Source organism: Terrapene carolina, unplaced genomic scaffold, assembly GCF_002925995.2.
Source record: "Terrapene carolina triunguis isolate 2854851 unplaced genomic scaffold, T_m_triunguis-2.0 Scaffold96, whole genome shotgun sequence".
Taxonomy (NCBI): domain Eukaryota; kingdom Metazoa; phylum Chordata; order Testudines; family Emydidae; genus Terrapene; species Terrapene triunguis.
The window spans coordinates 38,632,739-38,657,707 of NW_020664447.1; the positions used below are offsets into that span (position 1 = coordinate 38,632,739).

At 42.1% G+C, this 24,969-nt stretch overlaps 1 protein-coding gene across 8 annotated transcripts in view; it reads right to left on the reverse strand.

Annotated features, from left to right (window-relative positions):
- Positions 1–24,969, reverse strand: part of NUMB (NUMB endocytic adaptor protein) — a 159,209-nt gene that overhangs the window by 52,927 nt on the left and 81,313 nt on the right. For 7 of the 8 annotated variants that reach the window (XM_026651381.1, XM_026651387.1, XM_026651384.1 and 4 more), the window contains one exon: positions 13,085–13,227. In XM_026651381.1, the coding sequence (XP_026507166.1) occupies positions 13,085–13,210 (126 nt within the window). In that variant the 5' untranslated portion in view covers positions 13,211–13,227. Of the gene's footprint in view, positions 1–13,084; positions 13,228–15,974; positions 16,073–24,969 lie in introns of those variants that run through there. The other variant, XM_026651382.2, reaches the window with a different exon arrangement.

Here is a 24,969-nt window from a genome sequence, read left to right on the forward strand (position 1 = left end):
TTTTTTTTGGCCCAATCCTCTAATTTGTCTAGGTCCCTCTGTATCCGACCCCTACCCTCTAGTGTATCTACCACGCCTCCCAGTTTAGTGTCCTCTGCAAACTTGCTGAGAGTGCAGTCCACACCATCCTCCAGATCATTAATAAAGATATTAAACAAAACCGGCCCCAGGACCGACCCTTGGGGCACTCCGCTTGAAACCGGCTGCCAACTAGACATGGAGCCATTGATCACGACCCGTTGAGCCCGACGATCTAGCCAGCTTTCTATCCACCTTACAGTCCATTCATCCAGCCCATACTTCTTTAACTTGGCGGCAAGAATACTGTGGGAGACTGTATCAAAAGCTTTGCTAAAGTCAAGGAATTTTAAAAAGTTATGATTTTGGGGGGCCTGAACTCATGACTTTTGATGTTAGTGATACTGGATCTCATTCTGTGCACTAAAAATGCAATGACCTTTCATATAAACTCTCTATTTAAAATCTCAAATAAGCTGTTTTGTAAATAGGGTGTGATCAAAACGAGAGAATTTTTAAAATATGAGCAACAAATCTTTTTCATGCCCAATATCTTTAAAAGGTTACCTGGACAACAATTTTAAACAAAATCTGAGACTGTGTTCTGGTGATAGACCAAAGAGAAGGAACGCAATGGATAATGAGACTCACTTTAACGGTGGTGACCACTTTTCCATAAATTTATTTATATGGCTTTCAAGTTCTTTTCCATAGCGTTAACACTGTTTCCTCATATTAATTTTCAAATGGTAATTGCTGTGGCCTTTTTAAAATTTAATATTTCCTTGCTGCTGTGCTTGTTCTTAGGAGTGGTTATAAGTCACTGCTGACATCAGAGAATGATAAGATAGTCATTTACTCCTTTAATAGGAATGCAAAGTAGTGCTTATATGAAACATAATTAAGACATTATGTCACACTTGAACGTTAACCTTTGCTTTATTATTTTTAATACAATGCCATTCCCACATGTTGTTGCAGAGTTTAATGCTTCCAAGTTCCAGAATGTCCTATACATTGCTAGCACGCAGCTCAACTTGCTACTAATATTTCAGACTGATTTTATTTAAAATAGCAATTAGCACTAGGGGTCATAATATAAATCAATGCACATTAAGTTATTTACATTTGGTGGTCTGTGTATTTGTGCAGAGTAGTCTACACTTCTGATCTAGATGAGCAAAGTCACATTCAAGACTAATTCTTTCTTAAAAAGGCATCGAATAAACTGATTCAACATTTTTTTTTGAGATATTTTTATATTAAGGCATTTTAACCAATAAGATTGCAGAATGCAAATTAAAGACAAGAATGAGGAAAGGAGAAAACAGGAAGAGGGTTAAATGGTAGTTGAAGGGAATACAGGAACATGAGGACAGTGGCTGATTTGCTACTGATGTCAAGCCCACTGGGGCCATATAAGTAAGGCTATGATTTAATCATGGGTATTTTTAGTAAAAGTCATGGACAGGTCACGGACTGCGAGTTTTTATTTCTTGCCTGTGACCTGTCCATGACTTATACCATAAATACCAGATTGAATTTTAGGATGGGTGCTGCGGGGAGGGAATGTGGATTCCAGTGGGCCAGCAGTCGCCAGGGGGGAGGGGGGTCAGCGACACCCCGGCCGCCCCGGGACCACTGTTCAGGCAGTCCAAGGCCAGATACCCATGGCCGCCAGAGCAGCGGCTGCAGAACTACTCCAGCAGTGGCCAGTGTGGCTGTATCCCAACCCCCTGCCCCAGGCTCAACCCAGAGCCCCCTCCCACACTGCAAACCCCTCGGCCCCAGCCCAGAGCCCGCACCCACTCCTGAACCCCAACCCCCTACCCCAGGCCAGTGAAAATGAGTGAGGGTGGGGGAGTGAGCGATGGAGGGGGAGGGATGGAGTGAGTGGGGCAAGGCAGGGTGAAGTAGATCCTGGGTTGCCCTTAAATTCAAAAAGTGATCTTGGGCTTAAAAAGGTTGGAGACCATGGATTTACAGGTTTAGAAGATTACACTGGAGAGACTGGCATTATCTGAAAGGGGGCAGGAGAGCTCTATCCCAGAGTCCCAATAGCTCTTTGCTCTATGGACTTTCCCTGTGCTCCTACTTCAGCTTTCCCAGTAGTGGTACCTTAGTGCCCAGGAGAGCCAAGCTAGCAGTGCCATGTGTAGCCTTCTAGGCTTCAATATCCAAGTTACATGTAGCCATGGAGACTACGAAGAGCAAAGACAGGCTGGCCAAGTAATTAGCCAATGAAAACTCTGACATGTGACTGGTATCCCATACCACTGAGTCATTACAACCAATGAAATTGTTGCAGGCAAATTAGGTACAGAGGAAGCTTCGGTGGCATTTGGATGGGTCACCGCCATGACTGTGGATTCACAGTTAAAGGTCTGTGCACAGTAGATATGAATAGCTTTGTATCTGATATGTTTATAATACTATAATAATCAAAGAAATCTATGTTACTGTATGGCAGTGGTCTCCAACCTTTTTATGCACAAGATCACTTTTTAAATTTAACATCAACCCAGGATCTACCCCACCCCTTCCTCGGGGCCCCGCCCCACTCACTAGTGTCATTTGTGGTTTATAGATCCAAAATCCTTCAGGGATTGTCACAAATCAGTGTAACATTCTCAACTGTGGGAATTGGCTGAGCCTGGGGCAGGAGGTTGGGGTGCAGGAGTGAGGGGTGCAAGCTCTGGGAGGGAGTTTGGGTGCAGGAGGGGGCTCCAGTCTGGGGCAGAGTGTTGGGGTGAGGGCTCTGGGAGAAAGTTTGGTGCAGTAGGGGGCTCCGGGCTGGGGCAGGGGGTACAGGAGGGGGTGCGAGGTGAAGGCTCTGGCTGGGAGGTGCTTACCACAGGCGGCTCCTGGTTGACGGTGTAGCAGGGCTCAGGAAGGCTGCCCGCCTGCCTGCCCTGGCCCCATGCCACTCCCAGAAGCGGCTGGCTGCTGGCACATCTCAGCAGACCAGGGAGGTGTGGAGGAGGCAGCGGGTCTCCGTGCACTGCCTGTGCCCGCAAGCACCATCCCTGCAGCTCCCATTGGCCAGGAACCGTCCAATTGAGCTGTGGGGACAGTGCAGCACGCGGAGCCACCGGCTCCCCCACTTCCCCTCCCCCCGGGGTCCGCAGAGACATGCCAGCAGCCAGCCACTTCCGAGAGCAGCGTGGGGCCAGGACAGGCAGGCAGCCTGCCTGAGCTCTGCTGTGCCCCCGGACTTTTCGCGGCCCGGAGATCACAATCGACTGGCACAGGCTCCAGGATCGACCAGTCGATCGCGATCAACGGGTTGGTGACCACTGCTGTATGGGGATAGCAGTAGTGTAAATGGTCAATTTAAGATCTCAGTGTAAAACTCATGCAGTCCATCCTTTTTTCCTCCCTCCCTGTTTTAGGGATCACTGAGCATAAAACAATAAAATTTCATCCAGTTTCCACTAAATTGAGGGCTAATTAGAAAGCTAAAGAAAAAAATTTATTCTGAAAATTCGGATATATTAATGATACACATTTTCTAATTACATTTGTAAGTTGTCATCAACACTATGTGGAAAATCAAATATTGATGGAAAGCTTAAGTCATTTGACACTAGCAGTATAGGATCCAATGTCAGAATGTAAATCCATTCTGCTCTCACTTTTATACAAATTTGCAAAAGTTTTGCATGTTCCTTTCACTTGGACCTTGCTGGTGAATATATCCTGTATTCCATTTGAAGACTCTAGAATCTGAACACTTCCCTGTAATTGCTTTTGGAGTAAGAGCACCCAAAAGCCTTCTTAGGTGTGTTAAAATCAGAAGCTAGTCTCACCACAGAAAAGGCTATAGTAAAAACGATGGATTAAACCCCGATATATCAGGCTGGTGAGCATTCTAGATTTACAAATAGGAAATCACTTATTACTGTCCTGTTTGACACATCCAATTGGATAAAAGCACTAACAACCTGCAAAAATCTGATGTTTATTTATGTAGGGAGGGAAATGACCTAATTTTTCTGATATAAATTTCAGAGACAAGTTACTCCAAAGTGCACTTGTATGAATAAAAACTACTTACCCAGAAAGACCTTAGAAAAGGCATTTCAGAAAGAAAAAAAAGCCATGATGTTGAATACTTTAGTCACTGAAACAGAAAACTGCTGCAAATTCTGTGAGGTAACGTCTGCAGCATGAAAGCCTGTTTTTAAATGTGCATATGTAAATTAATTTCACATTTTGTAATGGATATAAGTTTATGGAGTATGTATATAAGAATACATTTTATCAATTTTATCACTAAATTAGAGGGTTTGGTTTTTTTAAACTACTACACGTCTACATTTTAAACTAACGAGAAGTGAGTCACACGTGAAGTGAGTGTCTCTCACCCTGGTACACTGTATATATCTGGCAGTTTTTTCTCTGCTCAAAGGTTAGCTTCACTGTTGCAACATAGCATTCCCGTTGTACCTTTCCCATTTCCCTTCCCCTCCTACAGAACAGCCACCTCTGTAGGGGGAAGTTTTGCACACCTTGGCACACAGACTTCCAACAGCTATAACAGCATGTGGATTTAGTATTAAGGGACTTTAAAGAGGTCTATGAATCAAATGACTATTCCATTCCAAAAAATATTAGTAGGATGTTAAGGCTGTGTGTCTAAGGAGATACTCAGTCTGAAAGTCACGTTTGTCTGAACATCTGGCACAATGGAGCCTTGATCCCTGACTAGAGGTGGTAAACTTTTCTGTATTATAATATACTCAGTTAATTATAACACTTAAGTGTACAAAGTAAACACATTGAAAGTCAACCTTTCAATTTTAATAATCTTGACAGTACTGTGCTCAGTTACTCTGTCCACTACCATAATACCACTCACGCACCCACCCTCCCCCCAGGGGCCTTTCATTTGGGAACAGAGGTCACACTGTGACAACATGTTCTTCTGAACAGGAAGGACTACCTTGCCCTCAGTGGACATCCACCCCAAGCACATGCACCATGCTCTCTTGGGCCCAATGTGGAGCTATGATAATTATAACTTTTTTGGTCTTTCTATTTTCCTTGAACATTCCACCAGAGCCAGAGGTAGAAAGGAATAGGTCCACAGAATTGAGCCTCTCTAATAGTTCCATTACCTGCTGAAGGAGATAGCTTTACAGATTCCTATGAACAAATTTTGCAGATGGGCCTATTGGGTTACTAAAAGGCAAAGATGTTCATAGAACTGGAAGGGACCTCAAAAGGTCATCTAGACCAGTCCCCCGCACTCAAGGCAGGACTAAGTATTATCTAGACCATCCCTGACAGGTGTTTGTCTAACCTGCTCTTAAAAATCTCCAATGATGGGACAACCTCCCTAGGCAATTTATTCCAGTGCTTAAACATCTAGACAGTTAGGAAGTTTTTCCTAATGTCCAACCTAAACCACCCTTGCTGCAATTTAAGCCCATTGCTTCTTCTCCTAGCCTCAGTGTTTAAAGAGAACAATTTTTCTCCCTCCTCCTTGTGACAACCTTTTATGTACTTAAACTGTTATGCCCTCCCGCCCCCTAGTCTTCTCTTCTCCAGACTAAACAAACCCATTTTTTTCCCAATCTTCCTTCATAGGTCATGTTTTCTTGACCTTTAATCATTTTTGTTGCTCTTCTCTTGACTTTCTCCAATTTGTCCACCTCTTTCCTAAAAATGTGGCGCCCAGAAATGGACACAATATTCCAGCTGAGGCCTAATCAGCAGAGTCATTCTTCCAGATAGATCCTCTGTCAACTGAGCTAGTCTGTCTATATGTTCAACTTCCTTGAAATACAAGAGCTCAAGAGAGTGATTATATATGATAAACCCATCTGAACAACAGACTCATGCAGTAAGTATTTGCTTGTTATCCTCTGACAATTTACAAAGGCAATACTTGTGTGAGTCATTCTTCAGAAACCTGTTAATGAATGCCAGCAGGACCAATCTGCCTTCACTTCAAGAACAATCTTTTTAAATATTGTTTTGCATGGGATTCTCTGTGGGCATCACCTCCCCAAACTATAAAACCTGAATGTGCTTCCTTGCGTAGCCACTAATCCAAAGACTTTCACTTTAAAGGTGATTAGGAGTTGTGTATCAAACTTTAATTAAATTCCTAAAGACAGGATGAAATACTGATAATGTGTTTTTCTGCATTTTATTGAAATAGTTTGGTCCTTGATTAATGTAATTATGTAGAATGTTTTGCATTCTCTGAGATATGGAGAAAGGATATTTTTCTTATCTCTTCCTCCAAAAATATTTCTAGCCCTGTTCACAAAAGCATATCTTCACACTATGAGTACGTCTATACTTACCTCCGGGTCCGGCAGTAAGCAATCTATCTTCTGGGATCGATTTATCGTGTCTTGTCTAGACGCGATAAATCGATCCCGGAAGTGCTCGCCGTCGACGCCGGTACTCCTGCTCCGCGAGAGGAGTACACGGAGTTGACGGGGGAGCCTGCCTGCCGCATCTGGACCTTCGGTAAGTTTGAACTAAGGTACTTAGTTATTAACGTAGCTGAAGTTGCGTATCTTAGTTCGAAGTGGGGGGTTAGTGTGGACCAGGCCTATGAGCATAAAAATCCATTTCCAAAAACAAATACACCTAAAAGGTAATAGATTAGTACTTTCAATGGAATTCAGTTTTATATTCATCTCTGGATCTAAAGCCACTCCAATCAATATTGTGAATATTAGTACAGTTTTAATTGTTACAGTCCCAAATGAGCAGATCCAGAGTCTTGAGATTATATCTTCTTAAAACATTTATGTTCTGGCCACTTAAGATTGTTTCTGGAAGAACATATAATTAATGCTGCTCTTCAACCCCATGGTCACTTATAGCCCTACCCAAATCCTTGCCCTTAACTATGTTCCCTACCACTGTGCTTATAAGTAAGGTTATGATTTAATCACGGATATTTTTAGTAAAAGTTGTTGACAGGTTATGGGCAAGAAACAAAACAAAAAAATCACACCCGTGACCTGTCCACGACTAATACCAGAGGTTCTCAAACTGTGGTCTGTGGACCACCAGTGGTCTGCGAGCTCCATTCAGGTGGTCCACGGATAGTTCCCTCTAAGGTGCCTGCCTGGGCGGCTGCACACTAGAGAATGAAGGGCCACGCACCTAATTAGTGGAGCCATGCAGGCATGGCTCTACTAACCAGGTGCCTGGACCCAGGAGAAGATGCACATGTGAGGTGAGGTGGTGGCCTTGGGGGGGGGAAGGGGAGGAGAGAGGAGATAAGGGGTAGGTGGGAGGGAGCAGTGGGCTGAGAAGAGGGATGGGGGGAATTTGGAATGTGTAGGGCTGCGGTGGCCAGAGAAAGGTGATTTTCCCCAGCTCCAGGGCTGCGGCTGCCAAGGAGAGACGGCCCTCCTTCCCAGCCTCAACTCTGTGGCTGCTGTGGTGGGGGAAGATACCTCCCTTCAGCTCGGGGGCTGCTGCGGTGGGGGAGAGGAGAGACCCCCCCCTCCTTCCAAAACCCAGCTCGGGGGGGTCATCGGGGCACATCCATCACATTAGAAAGGTAAGACTACTGATATTAAAAGATGAGTTGTATGCTTTTATTTGTAGAACAAAAAAAACGTTTCTTCTTAAGGGTTTTTTTATATAGCGCTTTTATCCAAAGCGCTTTACAATAGTTAGCTAACGGCACAAACAACATTTGGAAAGATCCTCAGCAATTTTCAAGTGGTCCGCAAAACAAAAAAAAAGTTTGAGAACCACTGACTTATGCCATAAATACCCGATTTAATCTTTTGGGGGGAGACGGGAGGGGGACACAGGGGACCCAGCTGCTGGGGGGGGTCGCAAGGTGGGCCTCAGCCGCCACCACCACTACGGCCGCTGCCAGGGGGCCCACCGCCACCGCTCTGGCCGCTGCCAGGGGGCGGAGCCCTGGACGGCCCTCTGCTGCTCTGTCCACCCTGGGACCGCTGCCGGGAGCCACTGAGCTGAGGCTTCTCCTGCCGCCCCCGGGACCGCTGCTCAGGCAGTCCCCAGAGCCAGCCGCATCGGCTGCTGCTTGGGCAGTCCACAGGACCAGCTGCTAGGGGCCGCCAGAGCAGCAGTTGGTGTGGCTGGCTGCGGGACTGCCCGAGCGGCCGCCTGAGTGGCTGGCACCAGGGACAGCTGCTTGGGCTGCTGCAGAAATCACGGAGCCCTACTTATAAGTGTGGAAAACTTATACATGCAGATAGGGGATAATATATGTCAATACTGAAGACTATACCTGTGATTATAAATATTACAAATCTGGAACATTCCTCACAAAAAAAAGCATACTTAGTTAAGTTTGAGTTAAGTCCCTGGGTGACTGGGTAACAAAATGGCAGATGGAATTCAATATTGATAAATACAAAAGTAATGCATATTGGAAAACAATCCCAACCATACATATAAAATGATGGCATCTAAATTAGCTGTTACCACTCAAGAAAGAGAGCTTGGAGTCATTGTGGATAGTCAAAAAAGCTAACAAATTTTGGGAATCGTTAGGAAAGGGATAGATAAGACCGAAAATATCATATTGCCTCTACATAAATCTATGGTATGCCCACATCTTGAATACTGTGTGCAGATCTAGTTGCCCCGTCTCAAAAAAGATGTATTGGAATTGGAAAAGATACAGAAAAAGGCAACCAAAATTATTAGGGGTATGGAACATCTTCCATATAAGGAGAGATTTACAAGACTGGGACTTTTCAGCTTGGACAAGAGACAACTAATGGGGGGATATGACAGAGGTCTATAAAATCATGACTGGTGTCGAGAAAATAAATAAGGAAGTGTTATTTGTTCCTTCCTGTAACACAAAAACTAGGGTCACCAAATGAAATTAATAGACAGCAGGTTTAAAACAAACAAAAGGAAGTATTTCTTCACACAACACAGAGTCAACCTGTGGAACTCTTTGCCAAAAGATGTTATAAAGGCCAAGACTATAACAGGTTTTAAAAAAGAACTAGGTCAGTTCATGGAGGATAGGTCCATCAATGGCTATTAACCAGGATTGGCAGGGATGCAAAACTATGCTCTGAAGTGTCCCTAGCTTCTGTTTGCCAAAAGCTGGGAATGGATCACTTGATGATTACCTGTTCTGTTAATTCTCTCTGAAGCACCTGGCATAGGCCACAGGATACTAGATTGGATAGACCATTGGTCTGATCCAGTATGGCTGTTCTTATGTAAGGTTGCTGGACTGCATTTCTCACCAAAGTAATCCATAGAAAGCAATAATGTCAAGTCATTCAACATCCCATCTCCATTCTATTTATCTGTTCCTCTTCTCAATCTCAAACTGCCTCCTTTCCCTTACCCACAAGGGCAGAGATAGCAATGGTGGGAGCTTTAGTGTAGCTAAAGTGCCAGCTGCCACCAATCTTCTCTTTACCATCACATTGCCTAGACTTGCTCTGAACAAGGTGAACAGTGATAAAAGCCAACAGCAGCTTCGAGCTTCTGCAATTGCAGAAGTTTTAGGAAAAAAGACTAGTGTAGTTGCAATTAAACTACAGATTTAAGAATTTTAAATCTGACTACAACATTTACAAGAGGGTTCAGAGAACGCCAATAGTGCTCTTAAATTTTCTATTTTCCTCTATGTAGTTCCCCATTCCAGAGCAAAAATGTCCGCAAAGTAAGCAGACCACCACACTAACATTAAGTAAAAAAAGCAGCGCCTGATAGCTACATCTTACCGCTCCCCAATCTCTACATTTCATCCCCTTTACAAAGAAAAGGTAGACATATACCAAACACTTTAATTGCTTTTAGTTAGCCTTTATGCTAGCAATAGGCCCATTCCCAAAAATAGAGCTCAGTGATATAGGTTAAATAATTGTTTAGTAATAATATTTTAAAAATACTAAGCTCCATATAGCTTCAAGTTCTAAGTGTATGTTTTACTTCAGCACAGGACATCTTACAGCCTGTTGTAACATTACATGGATGATTCTCAGCTCTCTGCCAATTAGACTAGTAAAATAAGCCTAATCCTTTTAAGACTCTGAATCCATCACTTAACTGTTCAGTAACCTGTTGGGCATCTCAAAACAAAAGCTGATGGCAGACTGAGGCAGCAGTATTGTCTCCACAGCGTAAGTACACTTTAACACAAATGCTATCTCTCTCTGCAACATCCACTTATGGGTTATTGAAATGGAAGGTCTTGTTTCTATTTTCACAGTGTATCAGACTGTTGGGATCTTTGGAAAAAAGTCAATTTTAAATGTTTTGTTCTCCACTGATGTTCATCAGGAAGCAGGAACACCCATTTAGATATAAACTCATACACAACAGCACGCTTTCCTGAAGTATAGTGTATTATTGAACAGTCCCCAAGAATTGTCTGACAGGATGCACTCCTTCAACAGGGCAAGGTTATATTCCTCTAAAGAACAAAATATAGTTCCACCCACCAAACTAAGTATTTCAAATTTGGTTTATCTTGTTTGCTCATAATGGCGTACTTCCTGCCTGTATCTGTTAAATACTGGTTACCATCCACTTTACATCCCAAAGCTAATAAACTATTTTCCATTACTGCCCATCTAAATGCATAGTGTACTGAGACACAATCAGAGCAATTTGCTGCCATCATCAATAGGTCTGGTTAACTTCTGCAATTAGAATTCAACTTCTCATCTTAAATCTGAATTTAAATATGAACTCCATTATACATCAGTGGAGCCAAGTAAGCCTGCACAGGGGAACCTACCTGCACAAGTAGTATTTTTTATCAGTCATTTTTCCAATAGGACCACCAAAACCAATTCAATTCTACAAGTTAGTTACAGCATAGATCAGGAAAACACGGCTTTGATAGATCTGAACTGAAGATTTTAATTTGTAGCATAACACTTATGACACGTGAGAAGCTATTCATGCCAGTGCAACATGTAGCGATCACAGAAGCAGTTTCACTTTGAGTTAATCCAGATGCCCAACAGACTAGAAGTTAGGAGACATTCTAGCTTTTATACCTAGCCTCTTACAATATCTTATCAGAACTTTAAATCATGCGTATTCTATTTACGACAGCCTCTCCCTTCTAGTCGAAGGCTAAAACACAGCATTTACATAGAAAAACTTAACAAATAGCTAACATGCACATGCTTCAGAAGCCTCAGTATTTGGGGATACTATATATTACAGTTTTAAAGTAGCAGAAAACACCTGAATAAACGCCCTGTGTCTCTGAAAGGAGCCTTTAAAATGTCATTTTCCTTTCTGTGTACTGGCATGTAATCCTTCGGTATCCAACACCTTAGAAGCTGACCAGTTTCTAGAGATTACTGTGGAGCGACTCAGGGTATGTCTATACTGCAATAAAAGATCCATTGCAACAAAAAGACTGACTGGGGTTCACGGGGCTGAAAATTGCAGTATACACATTTGGGCTTGGGCTGGGGCCCGGGCTCAGAAATCCTGAGAGGAGGAAGGGCCCCCAAGCCCAAGCCTGAGACCTCTCCCCTCATGGGGCTTCAGAGTCTGGGACAAAATGTCTACACTGCTATTTTTTAGCCCCGCAGCCTGAATCCAAGTCAGTTGACCTGGGTTCAGCATCGCTGCCATGGGTCTTTTACTGCAGTACAGACGTACCCTAAGAGCAATGCTCCTAGTGATGGTCAGAAACCCTCTCTCTCGAGGTAGGGTAGAAGCAGGAAATCTGCTTGCAAGTCATCCTAACCATCCCAGCCTCCCCTGTATCATGAAGCACCTGCATATCCTGGCCTACCCAACTTGTTCAGCCTAGGAACAGTCAGGTAGGCAGAGGTGGCATATGAGGCTGACTGAACACTAGAAAAGAAACCCACCAAACTAAGTATTTCAAAGCATGAGACAGGTAAGAAGGAGGAAAAGCCAAGAACTGAGAATACACCTCAGTCAAGGAAAAGTAGGGACCAGTAAAGGGAGTGAGAAAAGAAGGGATAGAAGTAAAATCTGCTTAGAATCCTCAGGTAGACTGTATTTACAGTACTTGTTCTGAGGGTTCAAAAAGGTTAATTCCAATTTTAAATATTTATATACTTGATCCACTCATTAAGTCGCTGTGCATACAATCTAAACATTCTAATATAGCAGCATGTCTTCCCAAGACTGAACATCTGCTCACACACCAAGAACTTGAAAGACTATGTAATAACTGCCACAACAGTAATGAAGAGTTAATACTAAATTTGGAGGCTAAATTCACTCAGTAAGTGTCAAAGAGGGATTTAGTATTGCTGTAAGTGCAACCCACAGTTCAGTCTTAACATTTGAGTCCCTACTGATGCCTCCATTAAATTTTTTTTAAATAAAACATAATACTTTCCTGAACAGCCTACAGGTACGCTTGGAAGAATTAGATTTTTATTGTTAAATGTCAGTAAACATTGGTTTGTGTGTACCATTGCAATCAATGAAAAAATATTTCCAATCAAAAAAATTTACAGATAGGCTAAAAGAAAAACTATGTTTGAGAACTTAAGAGGTTGATTTAATGATATTTATTTTGCATATTTTGACATGCAATGTTGATAATCTGTTTTAACCATTATACAGCTTTAACTCTTTGAATCTCAACATCTGTTATTAAACTGTCTGTCTCTCCCTCCCCCCCCCAGGATTTCCCACGAAAGTTTAAAATAAATAAAAATAAAAAGTTTTAAACCCATAATTTGTACAACTGGAAATTTTAAAACTGCTTAAAAATTACCAATACTGTCCATTGAAATGATAAAAAAATCGAATTCTGCCAAACCAACCAACAAGGTTTGCAGACACTTGTATTCAGCCAGGGAATAAAAGCAAACATATTATTTCCCTGCCCAACTAGAAGATTTCTTTCACTCGGGTAATATCAGTACAGAAAACTCCCGAGCAAGCCATTTTCCAAGGCATTTGTTTTACGATTCTTTTTAAAAGACTGCATCTAATCACACGAAGAGGGTTGACCATGAAATAGGTCAATATGTAATAAGGACCTCAGTGACTTACACTTGCCAGAAAAACGTTGCCTAGTAATGCATGGCATGAATCACTAGAATGAGATAAAGGCACAAACTCTTACCTTAACGGGAAAGCTGCATTTTCCAGTGCGAACCCCTTCTTCATCTGTCTGCCATTGGTGCGGCCTACTAGCCTCTGGGACGTAAACATCTTTCTTTCTCCTAAAACTCTGCCGTAGTTTGTTCATTTCTCAGTTTTCACGTCCTAGAGAAGAAAAATATATTTCAGCAGGTATCAAAATTAAGTTCTTCTACAGTTTAGGCCATCAATATCACTATATGCTATTATGTGGAGAATCTGTGCTTCTACAGAAACAGATGGAAGTCTCTCAAAGGAAATCGGCTTAGTAAACAAGGAGCCAGCTAGAGATGGGATCTGAGAAGGCTCTGCTTGTAGAAAGGTATTATGCTCAACTAGCCAACAGCAACATCAGATGGGGTAAAGTAACGGTAATCTAGAAGGAACCAGCTTGACAGCCCTCTTCCATCCTGAAATTTCTAGACACCTCCAAAATGAAGTCTCCCTTTTGACCAGGAGGTTTTAGAATGCAAACAAAACAAAACCAGGCAAGCCAGGTGACACTTGCACATGCCTCTTTAGATCAAGGGGTGGCCCCCAGGAAGCATGAGGACTATGCGTCCAAATATGTGAGCTGAGGGGCTTTGAAAGCTCGTTTCAAAAGCAATTTGAAAAGAGCACCATATTAAACTTATATGGAGAAAATTTCACAGTTGACATTTTTGCTTTCCAAGTAAAACTATTAGACACTGAACTACATGGAAAGTGATTCACTTTTGTCTGTGTTTACAATTCCTGACATCTCAGCAGCTTGAAATCCTCAAAAAACACAGCTATCACATAACTGAACATAGGCAGGGATTTAAAAAGTTAAAGAAACTTGCTGCCAACCTTGCTCCTAGTCAACCTAGTTTTCAGAAGAAATGTCAACCCCTTTCCATCTGCCATCACTAAAGCACTCTGGCCATTCCAAATGACAAAAGGCCTGAGTTTTGTCATTAACTCCCCCCACAAGCTTTGTGCAACTGTCACTTTTTGTTATAAATTAATATGGTAATTGAGCAGAGCAGTTCTCTATTGTTTTATATGGGTGTGGTGATATTAATGAACCTAGACAAAGGAAACAAAATTTTGGATTGCCAGTCGGTATGGTTCCCTAGCATTCTTTATTTTCCTATAGCCTATTTTAAAAAGTGACACTGTCAAACTCATCATTTAAAGCTATCTTTACTTTTTCATCTTTATGATTCTAGCAATAAGGCATCAAGCAGTATGCTTGTTCCTGGAATAGGAAATAGGAACTCCTTGCCAGAGAATGCTGTGGAGGCCAAGACTATAACAGGGTTCAACAAAGAACTAGGTAAGTTCATGGAGGATAGATCCATCAATGGTTATTAGCCAGGATGGACAGGGATGGTGTCCCTAGCCTCCATTTGCCAGAAGCTGGGAATGGGCAACCAGGGATGGATCACTTGATGATTACCTGTTCTGTTCATTCCCTCTGGGGCAACTGGCATTGGCCACTCTCGGAAGACCGGATACTGGGCTAGATGAATCTTTGGTCTGACCCAGTAGGGTCATTCTTATGTTCTCCCCATAACAATGTGCTGCCCCCTAGGGCAGTGGTGGATGGAGGAATCAGACTTGCGCCCCAAGATAGTGGGATAGTCTCTGCAATTTGTGATTCCTCACCCGGCAGCTACTTGAAACAATATTGTCCTCATTGCTCTTTCCTCTCCCAAAAGTCTCCTTAATTTTAATAAATATGCAAGAGTTCGTAGTATTGGGCTTATCAAACACATTGGGAGTAAGCACAGAGTTCAAAAACCAGATCAAAAGTGATTTAATCATTAAAAAATTTCATAACGGGGGGGATGACTTGATTTTTGAATCTGTGATTGGCAAAACTGTAAAGCAGTTTGGTAGTAAAAACAAATTTAACAGAAGAGGACGTGTGAACTAGTATGTGATATAACTAGAGCAACATCAAACATGGATTTGATTAACTAAAAATAAATAGGATGTGGAAATGAGTGCACCCTCAGCACCTGCGTGCAAAGAGATCACATTTCTTATCACACACTCCGCTGATGATTGACAAAGTTAATCACTCCAAACAAGTAACTCCTCCACATTCATGAAATCCTAACTAGGTAAGTTCAAAGTTCTTTGAATAATAAAAGAATGCTGAGATTGCAAAGCAAACTGCAGAACAGTTCTAAAGAGGATAGTAGAGTAATGTTAAGTTAGAATTTTGCTTTACCCACGAAAAACCCCTTTAAGATAAACATGCAGATTTTAAGGCTTGCAGCCTCAAGAGCCTTAGGGAATAAGAATTTCTATAGGAGCTGGGCACTTAACTCCCACAGGGTATGTCTAAACTTCAATATCAGACCTGCAGCCAGCCCAGGTCAGCTGACTCAGGCTCATGGTGCTCAGGCTGTGGGGCTATAAAATTCCATTGTAGACTTTCAGGTTTAGGCTGAAGCCCTGGGACCCTCCACTCTCCCTTGTGAGGTCTCAGGGCCTAGGCTCCGGCCCAAACCCAAACAGCTACATTGCAGTTTTATAGCCCTGCAACCCAAGCCCAACTCAGCTGATCCAGGCCAGCTCTGGCTGTGCTGTGGGTCTTTTATTGCAGTGTAGAGGTTGGTCTCTTCTGAAAATTGCAGCCTTCTATTTTGTCTAGGGATTATTTTATACTAAGAGGCAGAGTTAACCAATAACCATAGGAGTAGGGCTGGTTGAAAGTTTTCCATCTCAACTGTTGCTAGAAGATTAGTTCAAAACTCAAACACAATTTTTCGTGAAAGTGTCTTTCTGTAGAAATTTTAATTTTCTGTCAGAAACCCAAATACTCCAAACCCCAAAATATTTTGGCCAAAAACAATTTTGTTTGCTACATTGCCTCATGGAATTTGTACTTCGGTTACCTCATCTCCCCCATTCTCCTCTATGGATCAGGCTCCCCACCTGAATTTCTCCCATCTTGCCCCACAGCTATGGGACTCCATGATGCACTTCCTCCGCCAAGATGGGAGACTGATGCATCATTCCAACCAGATTTATTTCAGCCAGAAAGCTCAGCCTACGGGGGAGAAAGGGAACATGAGACCCCTGAACTACAACTCCCATGAGGAACTATGGTAGCATTTTCGCCACAATATTTTGAATTTTCAGCAAAAATATTAACATTTTGTGCAAAAAAACAAGCCCATTTCCCAATGAGCTCTAGTTATGAGGGTGTGCTTTCACAACTTAGTTGCTGGAATTGAAATGGACCCTCTACAGCAATAGAAGCTATTACCTACTTAGAATTAATTTCTGTCCAACTAGTCAGAACAACCATTTGCACCAACAAAGAAAAACAATGGAGAATTGAAAGAAGCAGAACGGTTATCAGAATCACCCGACAGCCCAAAGTAGTTTGTCCTACAAACAGCCACCTGATTGGCAATGAACGTCATCCCTGTCCCATCAGATTTAAATTTTTTATTAAAGCGAATGTTAAAAAATTATATAGTACACAGGTTAAGAAAAGAGTGTCTGTACATCTGGGTAAAGTGCTTAGATTTATTAAGATGTTAAATAAGCAATTCACACTGGATACATATCTGAGATTCAGAAAACAAGGACATGGATTGCTGTCACTGTGACAAAATGCTCAAATTCCCATGACAATCTTCTCTAAATGATAATAATTTAAAAACCCTAGCATTAAAAAAACCAAAAAAAACCCCAGAAACTTAGTGTCCCTCCCCCCCCAGTCATTTGCAGATTCTTGGCATTTTCATATAGTTGCAATATGTATCCAAGAACATTATTGTAAACCCTCCTAGTCTAGCCCAGGCTAGTGATTTATTCTTTCTGTACCAAACAGATGGACACAGTCATATCAATAGAATGGCTTCTATTCCCTCTCAGGGGCTGTCATGGCCAAAAATCATCAGCTACTGATTTCTATACTTAGTATGTTTAGTGTTTTACATTTTCAGAGTTTCATACAAACATGAAATCAGCCAATTTCCACCTGCTGGAAGAAGGAAGTATCCCATTTCACTGGGCCACTATAGGGGACTATGAAGAAATTAAATTTTATATTGTTTAGAGTTCTATTTAAGAGCCAAAATGGAAAACTTCCAAGTTTAATGCACAAAAATGTATTGCAATTTGTTACAAAAAGCTGAAAGCTTTGAGGGAAGCAGAACCACGTGACTTAAGACTTATGTACTTTATAAAAATCAGTCTTAACAGAGGAACTATTACAAGAGGTACAGTTCAGTGTGTAGATGACTCTGCCCACTGCAGAAGTAATGAGAAAGGAGGGCAGAGAAAGAAATTATTCTTAAAAATCAAGGCGATTACCCCATAAAATAAACACAGACCAGTTCCCCACTAAATCCCAAATTTCTACAAACTAACCAGAAGTTAAGTTCAAAAGTTATCCAAGAAGATGAGCCAATTTAAAAATTCTTTATTTAATTTTATTTTGTGCACTTGGCGTATAGTCAGTTTCACTGTTATGTATTGTTGGTTAGCCTGTAAGTTTCCCCTTTGCGTAGGTCTTTCACACAGCAACAGAGAAGAGGAAAAATCTCCAAAGGCAACTATAAAAATGAAAAAGTTAGCAGAGGGACTCTGGCAGGTCTGGTGTGGGCACCTGAAACTACTTTTAAACTTTAGTAAAGTTTAAATTAGCAGCAGTACAAGTTTCCTCATTCAGAGAGCTACTAGTTAAATTCTCAATCTGAAGGACTACACAGCCAACCACAAATCTGATGAAGATTTAATCTTATGAATTCTAACGTGAACCAGGGGTAGTCAAGCCACATACAAATAGACAGCACTTTTTCCACTTGGACTGGAAAGGGATATGATCTGTTTTAGACCAGTCTTGGATTGTGGGTATGGTTTGTGAAACTGTTCAGGGTGCTTGGTACCACCTGTTGCCCCATCCATGGATTAAATAAATACTAAATGCTTTCCAGCTCCCTTTGATCAAAAAACAAACAGGTCATATAAGGGCACAAAGCACCAATGAAGTCTTTAGCCAATAGAAAAGTAATTAGGAAGATCATGTGAGAGGAAGCTCCCTGTGCAATCCTCCTGTTTTGCAAGGGAAGACAGCCTTTTCAAGTATAAACCCCTTGAAAAAAATAGGTCAGATTCACTCATCTGTCTCACTCCTAAAGTAAACAAGTTTCAACTAATGGAAAAAACAAGGTTTAAAAAACAGTTTTTGTTGAAAAGATTCTTCTAGAACTGCATAACTAGTCTAGCCTCCACATTACATTGCAAGTCAGTGCACATTTTATGATAGGGCTCTCTTTAAAGCAAGTCAAGAAAAAAAAACTCTGCAGTTTTGGCTACACCTATTTTAAGTCATGCCCATGCCCAGTAAATAAATAATGCATCTGCCACCTATCGATGGATCTTTTTTGATAGCTAAATTAACATACACCATCTCTAGCACAGAGTGACAGGTACGCTGCCCAGAAATTAAAATCTAAATAAGAGTTGGAGCAACAATCATTCTCCATTATTCTGTCTATAATATGCTTTGTGCTGGAGATACTCAATGTTGGGTGTAAGATAGAAGTCTGGAAATAAGTACTTTTTGCTGTTTTCTTTCAAAGTCATCTGACATTTCTGAGCCAAGAGGAGATACAAACTGTTGCAATCTCACTGAGAATCTGGCAAGGGTGGTTGTGTAACTGATTTATAAGGGAAATAAACATTTGAGAGACACTCTTCTACATTGTTAGGAAGATTTGCATCCCAACATAAGCCTTGTGGTCTGTGTTTTTGCCTGTAATAAGGTGTGGCCAATATTTGATATCTCAAGTTTCATGGAAATGATATTTTGACTCCACAAAGCTTTCAGAATTTTAGTATGCAATCAATATTGCAGAATAAGTAAACATATGAAAAAATATGCATGTATTTCTGGTTTTCCAGACTTCACATTTTAATCTACAAAGAGCTTATGAGGTGAAGCAACAACAAAGGGTGCTACATAGTCTCTTATAGAGCCTAAAGTTTATTGTCGCTGCTTTAATATTACTAGAGTACTAATTTAAAAGACTTGGTTCATGACAGTATATCTATGTTCATCACAAATGGGAGATTTTTTGTAACACAAGCCACTTCCTTGTGTCAAAATACTAAAGGCAAAACAATAAAAAGCTTGTTTTAAATAAATATATATATAAAAAGTAAAAAAGTGGTCAATTTAATAATTTCAGAACTATTTGCTTTTCAATACAATTTCAGAATCTCCACAGTTTAAGGGGTTTAATAAAACTTTTTTTCCCCGTAGGAGACAGATATAGGCTAAAGAAAATGTAACAGGGTTAGTTTGCCTCCAGCCACATTGGGCTGCTAAACTGTTTTTCCCCTCTACAAGAGCACTTAAGTCACTCTTAAACATGGTTGTGATACATGGTGGTCCTTAAGCTGAGTCCGTAATGGAGTTTAGTGTGGGAAAAACTGACACTATTCCTTCCCCAGATCTACTGGGAAAGTGAACCCTTATTACAATTACATTTTATCAGCATCACTGCAATTATTCTCCAGTGCAAGAATTGTGTGAAAGAATCGGTCCTTGCTTTTTATACCAAAATCATTCTCTTTTTGTATGCTTTTCAGTGCAGAGCTTTGTTTTGAATCAGTTTATTCTTTTCGGAGGCTTGGATACTGTAAAATCTAATTAAATCCAGCTCTGTCACACTGATGGAAATGGAAGGATGCACCATATGAGCACTCACTCACTAAAGCACAGCAGTCCTACTTACGCATCACAGTATGACTACCCACATTATAGGACTTTCCAACCCATTTACCCTTTCATTACCAAATTAAAATCCAATAATGTACATACTGGGGCAAACTTTCTGCTCTAAGATGTCAAAGCATTTGCCCTTCTCTCCATTTTAATAGTATATTGGTTTAACAAATCTGGATCAACTCTTTTAGTATGTTTTGTATTTGGCTTTGAAATAGTAAAGTACTTTTGCTTTTCATTTGGGTCGGGGGGGAACGGGAATGGAAGCAGTAATGGGTACACAACGAAGGGAACAATCCTAAGTAACACTCTTTTGGTAGTAGCGCGTTGCACATAATGATTTTTGGGAGACCTGTCAGAAATCAGCTCTGTGAGAAGCAAGAGTCCTGAGGTTAAGATTGCACAGGTTGCAGAACTATATTCAGATCAAAGGAATGGGGTACTCTGGCAGAATACCGTGTGAGCTATCCAGAAATTACTATTCTGAAACAATGTCCCAAATTATCAGATTCCACTATTTTTGCAAACCCAGTGACATATGGTCCTGTATGACTCACTCCCATCTCTAAGAGGGAATTAGAGAAGCAATCCACTTGCTTTATATGCTCAGCCTGAAATATACCTCAAATATTTTCCCAGACAGATAGCTAGCTATACAGCAGGGGCAGGTAACTTGCTGCACACGAGCTGATTTTCAGTGGCACTCACACTGCCTGGGTCTTGGACACCGGTCCGGAGGGCTCTGCATTTTAATTTAATTTTAAATGAAGCTTCTTACACATTTTAAAAACCTTATTTACTTTACATACAACAATAGTTTAGTTATATATTATAGACTTATAGAAAGAGACCTTCTAAAATCATTAAAATGTATTACTGGCACGCGAAACCTTAAATTAGAGTGAATAAATGAAGACTTGGCACATCACTTCTGAAAGATTGCCGACCCCTGCTATACAGTGTGCTATGGAAGCTGCCAGACCCATCAAATGTTAAAAAGTAATTTGGTTTTAATTAGCAGTTTATATTATTCTAAAATGGATGTAAAAACTTACCTCTGACCTTTGCTTAGCCTTTTGGGAAGCAGTAAGAAGTGTTCCTGCCTGGCTGCAATTATGCATGCATGGAATGCTGACAGATCAAACTTCCCTTTCCAACTGAAGGCCTTATCTTTTAGCCAGATAAATGAGACGGATCTAATTTTTCAGAAATGAACAGCCCATGTTTAAAGAGTGTCCCTTAACTAGACACTGAATTTAGAAGAGGGATATATAACTATTTTATAACAGAATCCTTTTCTAAAGGTATCAGAACACAAAAAGGATTGAGTGGGCAAAAACCATACATGCATTATTAAACATCTTTCCTGGGATTATGATACAGCCCCATGTGAGCTGAACAGCAAACCAATAATAAATTCTACAATAAAAATCTCCATTTGACCCACTGAAAGTTTGGTCTGGTAAAAAAGTCACATGTGCATGAGAAATAGGAAATCAAATGCAGACGAGAGAGTTAAGGATGTCCATGAAAACTTAACATTTCCTGACTAGTTAAAAAAGTGCCACTTTAAAATAATTACTTTTCAGAGCAGCACTGAATACACAAAAGGATAAGAGAGAACAAAGTGTGGTAACTTCTGTAATCAAAGTCTTTACTATCCCTAACTCCTTCCCTTACAAAGCCAGGGAGAACAAGCTCAAATTTTATTTCATCTCATGAATCAGAATTGTTTATTAAATTTCAATTACGTAGACCCATTGAGGGCAATGGTGTTGTATAGGTGCCACAAATGGCATAATTTGGCCTGCAGAACCATTATTAATGTGAAAAGATGGAAACAACCCAGCATGAATCAAGAACCAGGCCATGTCTACACTACAAAAAGTTTTGTATGCGTGGCTATAACAGTCAGGGTGTGAAAAAACTACATAAAAGCTGACATAGCTATGCCAGCAAAACACCCACTGTAGCTATGCCAACAAAGGAGTGCTTCTGTCAGCATAACTGATGTTGTCCAGGGAACAAAACCTTTCTGTTAGCATACTCTGCATCTACACTAAGGGGCTCTACTAACACACAGGAAACATCTGCTTAAAGTGCAATGGCATTCAAAAAAAATTATGTTAGGAACCTTTAGGAAGGAGATAGATAAGACGACAGAAAATCATCATAATGCTACTATATAAATGTGTTGTGCACCCATACCTTGAATAGTGCATGCAGGTCTGGTTGCATCGTCTCAAAAAAAGATATTAGAACTGGAAAATGTACAGAGAAGGGCAACAAAAACAATTACAGGTATGGAACAGCTTCCATATGAAGCGGATTAAAAAGACTGGGACTGTTCAACTTGGAAAAGATGACAGGTCTATGAATCATAAATGGTATGGAGAAAGTGAATAACGAAGTGTAATTTACCCCTTCATATAACATGAACCAGGGGTCATCTAATGAAATTAACAGGTAGCAGGTTTAAAACAAACATAAGTACTTCTTCACACAATGCACAGTCAACCTGTGGAACTTGTTGCCAAGGGATGTTGTGAAGGCCAAAAGTACAACTGGGTTCAAAAAAGAAATCGGAGAAGTTCATAGAGGATAGGTGGGTCCATCAATGGCTATTAGCCAAGATGGTCAGGGATGCGACATCATGCTCTGGGAACCCCTAAACAACTGACTACTAGAAGCTGGGGTATATCACTTGATGAAGTGTCCTGTTCTGTTCATTCTCTCTTAAGCATCTGACACCAGCCATTGTTGGAAAACAGGATACTGGGCTAGATGGATCATTGGTCTGACCCAGCCTGACCATTCTTATGTTCTTATAACTGTACCAGTATAGCTCTGTAAACTGAACCCATGTTGATTAGCCTCAGATTGAGCTGGCAGAGTTGGCAGTTTGCCAATCCCACATTTAAATGTGATGACTGAAGATGCTAAAAAAATCATGAGACTGGTTTAAAAAAAAAAAATCAACAAAAATAAATTGTGTTCTTTTTATTTGCTTTTTAGTTTAGGTCTTTAGGGTGTGTTCAGGTAATGTTGTTCTGCTCTTCTCTAAAGCTGGTAGGGAGATAGGTATATTACAATGGAAGAAGAGACACTCCCAACCAGTAGCTAGTGGGGTTCAGGGGAAGCGGCCGCTTCCCCTGACCATATTCCCCAAAAGGGGTGCCTGCGGAATGGGGCCGCGGGCTGGCTCCCGGCGCTCCGGCCAGCGGAACGGGGCCGCGGGCTCCCGGCACTCTGGCCGGGACTCCGGCCCTGAGAGAGCGTGGCCGGGGGTCTTGGTGCCCCGGACAGCGCTTCGGATGGGGAAGTGGGGCGGCCCTGCGCATGCACCGCTCCATCTTTCGGCGGCATTTCGGCGCATGCGCAGGGCCGCCGAAATGCCACCAAAGAACCGGCGCCTTTTTTCTCCGCCGCTCCTCCTCGGCTGCAACTCTGGCTACGCCACTGCTCCCAACCACAGGATTCCAGGAATTTGGGCTTTAAGAAAAATCACCAAATATGGCAAGCCTCAAAATCAAAGCACACAAGTTAACAACATTGATTAAACCCAATTTTTATATGTAAATTAAGCACATTTAATTTGGATATCAATCACTGAGAGAAATCAAAAGACCCACAATGCCATTTTTACATAGTTATTTACTGTGATCTCACTTTAGGTGCTTCCTATCCAATCTTAACATTCAGGCCTTGTCTACTCTACAGAGTTTTGTTGACAATAGTTATACCAACATACCGCAACCGCTTTAATGAAAGTGCTGTTGCATGTCCAAACTATGCTCCTTGTGTCAGCAGAGTGCACCCACACTAGCAGCTCTTGCATTGAGACAGAGCAGTGCACTGTGGGTAGGGTTACCATATTTAAAAAATAAAAAAAGAGGACACTCCACAGGGCCCTGGCCCCACCCCTATCCCACCCACGGCCCTGCCCCAACTCCGCCCCTTCCCCGTCCCAACTCCGCCCCTTCCCCAAAGTCCCCGCCCTAACTCTGCCCCCTCCCCTGAGCGCCCCGCATTCCCCCTCCTCCCTCCCAGCCATGCGAAAAGGGCTGCCCGAGCGCTACCGGCTTCATGGTTTGCCGGGCAGCCCCCAGACCCCGCGCCCCCAGCTGGCACTTCCCCAGCGCAGCTGGAGCCCGGGAGGGGAAGCGCCCAGCCAGGGGCACAGGGTCTGGAGGCTGCCCGGCAAACCGTGAAGCCGGTAGCGCTCGGCTCTTACAGAGCCCACGAGTCAGGGAGCACAGCAGCCCGCAGTGCCCGCTCTAAGGTAGGCCAGGGAGTATTTTTCCCGGACATGTTCGGCTTTTTGGAAATTCCCCCCGGACGGGGGTTTGATTACCAAAAAGCCGGACATGTCCGGGAAAAACCGGACGTATGGTAACCCTAACTGTGGGTAGCTATCCCACTGTGCAACTGGTTGCAGGGTACTTTGGAAAGGGTTTGCAATGCCTCACGGGGCAGGTACAGCATCACATGATGCAGGTTTCTCAGTTCCACAGGCATCCTACTAGATTACCAGACATTTTTCAACTGAAGGGGGAGGAGAGAGAGAGCTGAGCATACTGACACTCAAAGTTCAGACAGCAACTAGAACCAATCAATCTTGAGGCAGGGGGAGGGGGTCACCCCTACAGCTACACACACATTAGCCCCCACCTCCCTCCCTGGCTCTGCACAACACAGCAGTCTCTCCTTCTCTTCCCTCCCCGCAGCAGTAGCCCACCCTGTCTGCCTGCCACTGTGTTCCTAGTACCCATATCCTCCACTGTGGATCAGTCCACAAACCAATGATCCACCCCACCCCTGTACTCCAGGCAGGAGAGCGTGTTGCTGTTTTCCTGCAGGCATGTTCAGCATATGAGCTCTCCATGCAGAGGAATGTCAAAGAGTCCTGGAGCTTTGAAAGGGAAGAGGTGCATGCCTGCAGGGCAGCAGAGTTCAAAACAGTGAGCAGAGCTGTCACAGCAGGCATTGTGGGATACTGGGGGAGGCCAGTTACATCGACATAACAAATGACAGCAACTACACTTTGTTGCTTTAACTTTGCCACAAAAAGGTCTATGCCTCTCAGACAAGTTTTGCCACAAAAAGTAGCATTGTAGTGTCTAGTGTAGACAAGGCCTTAGTAG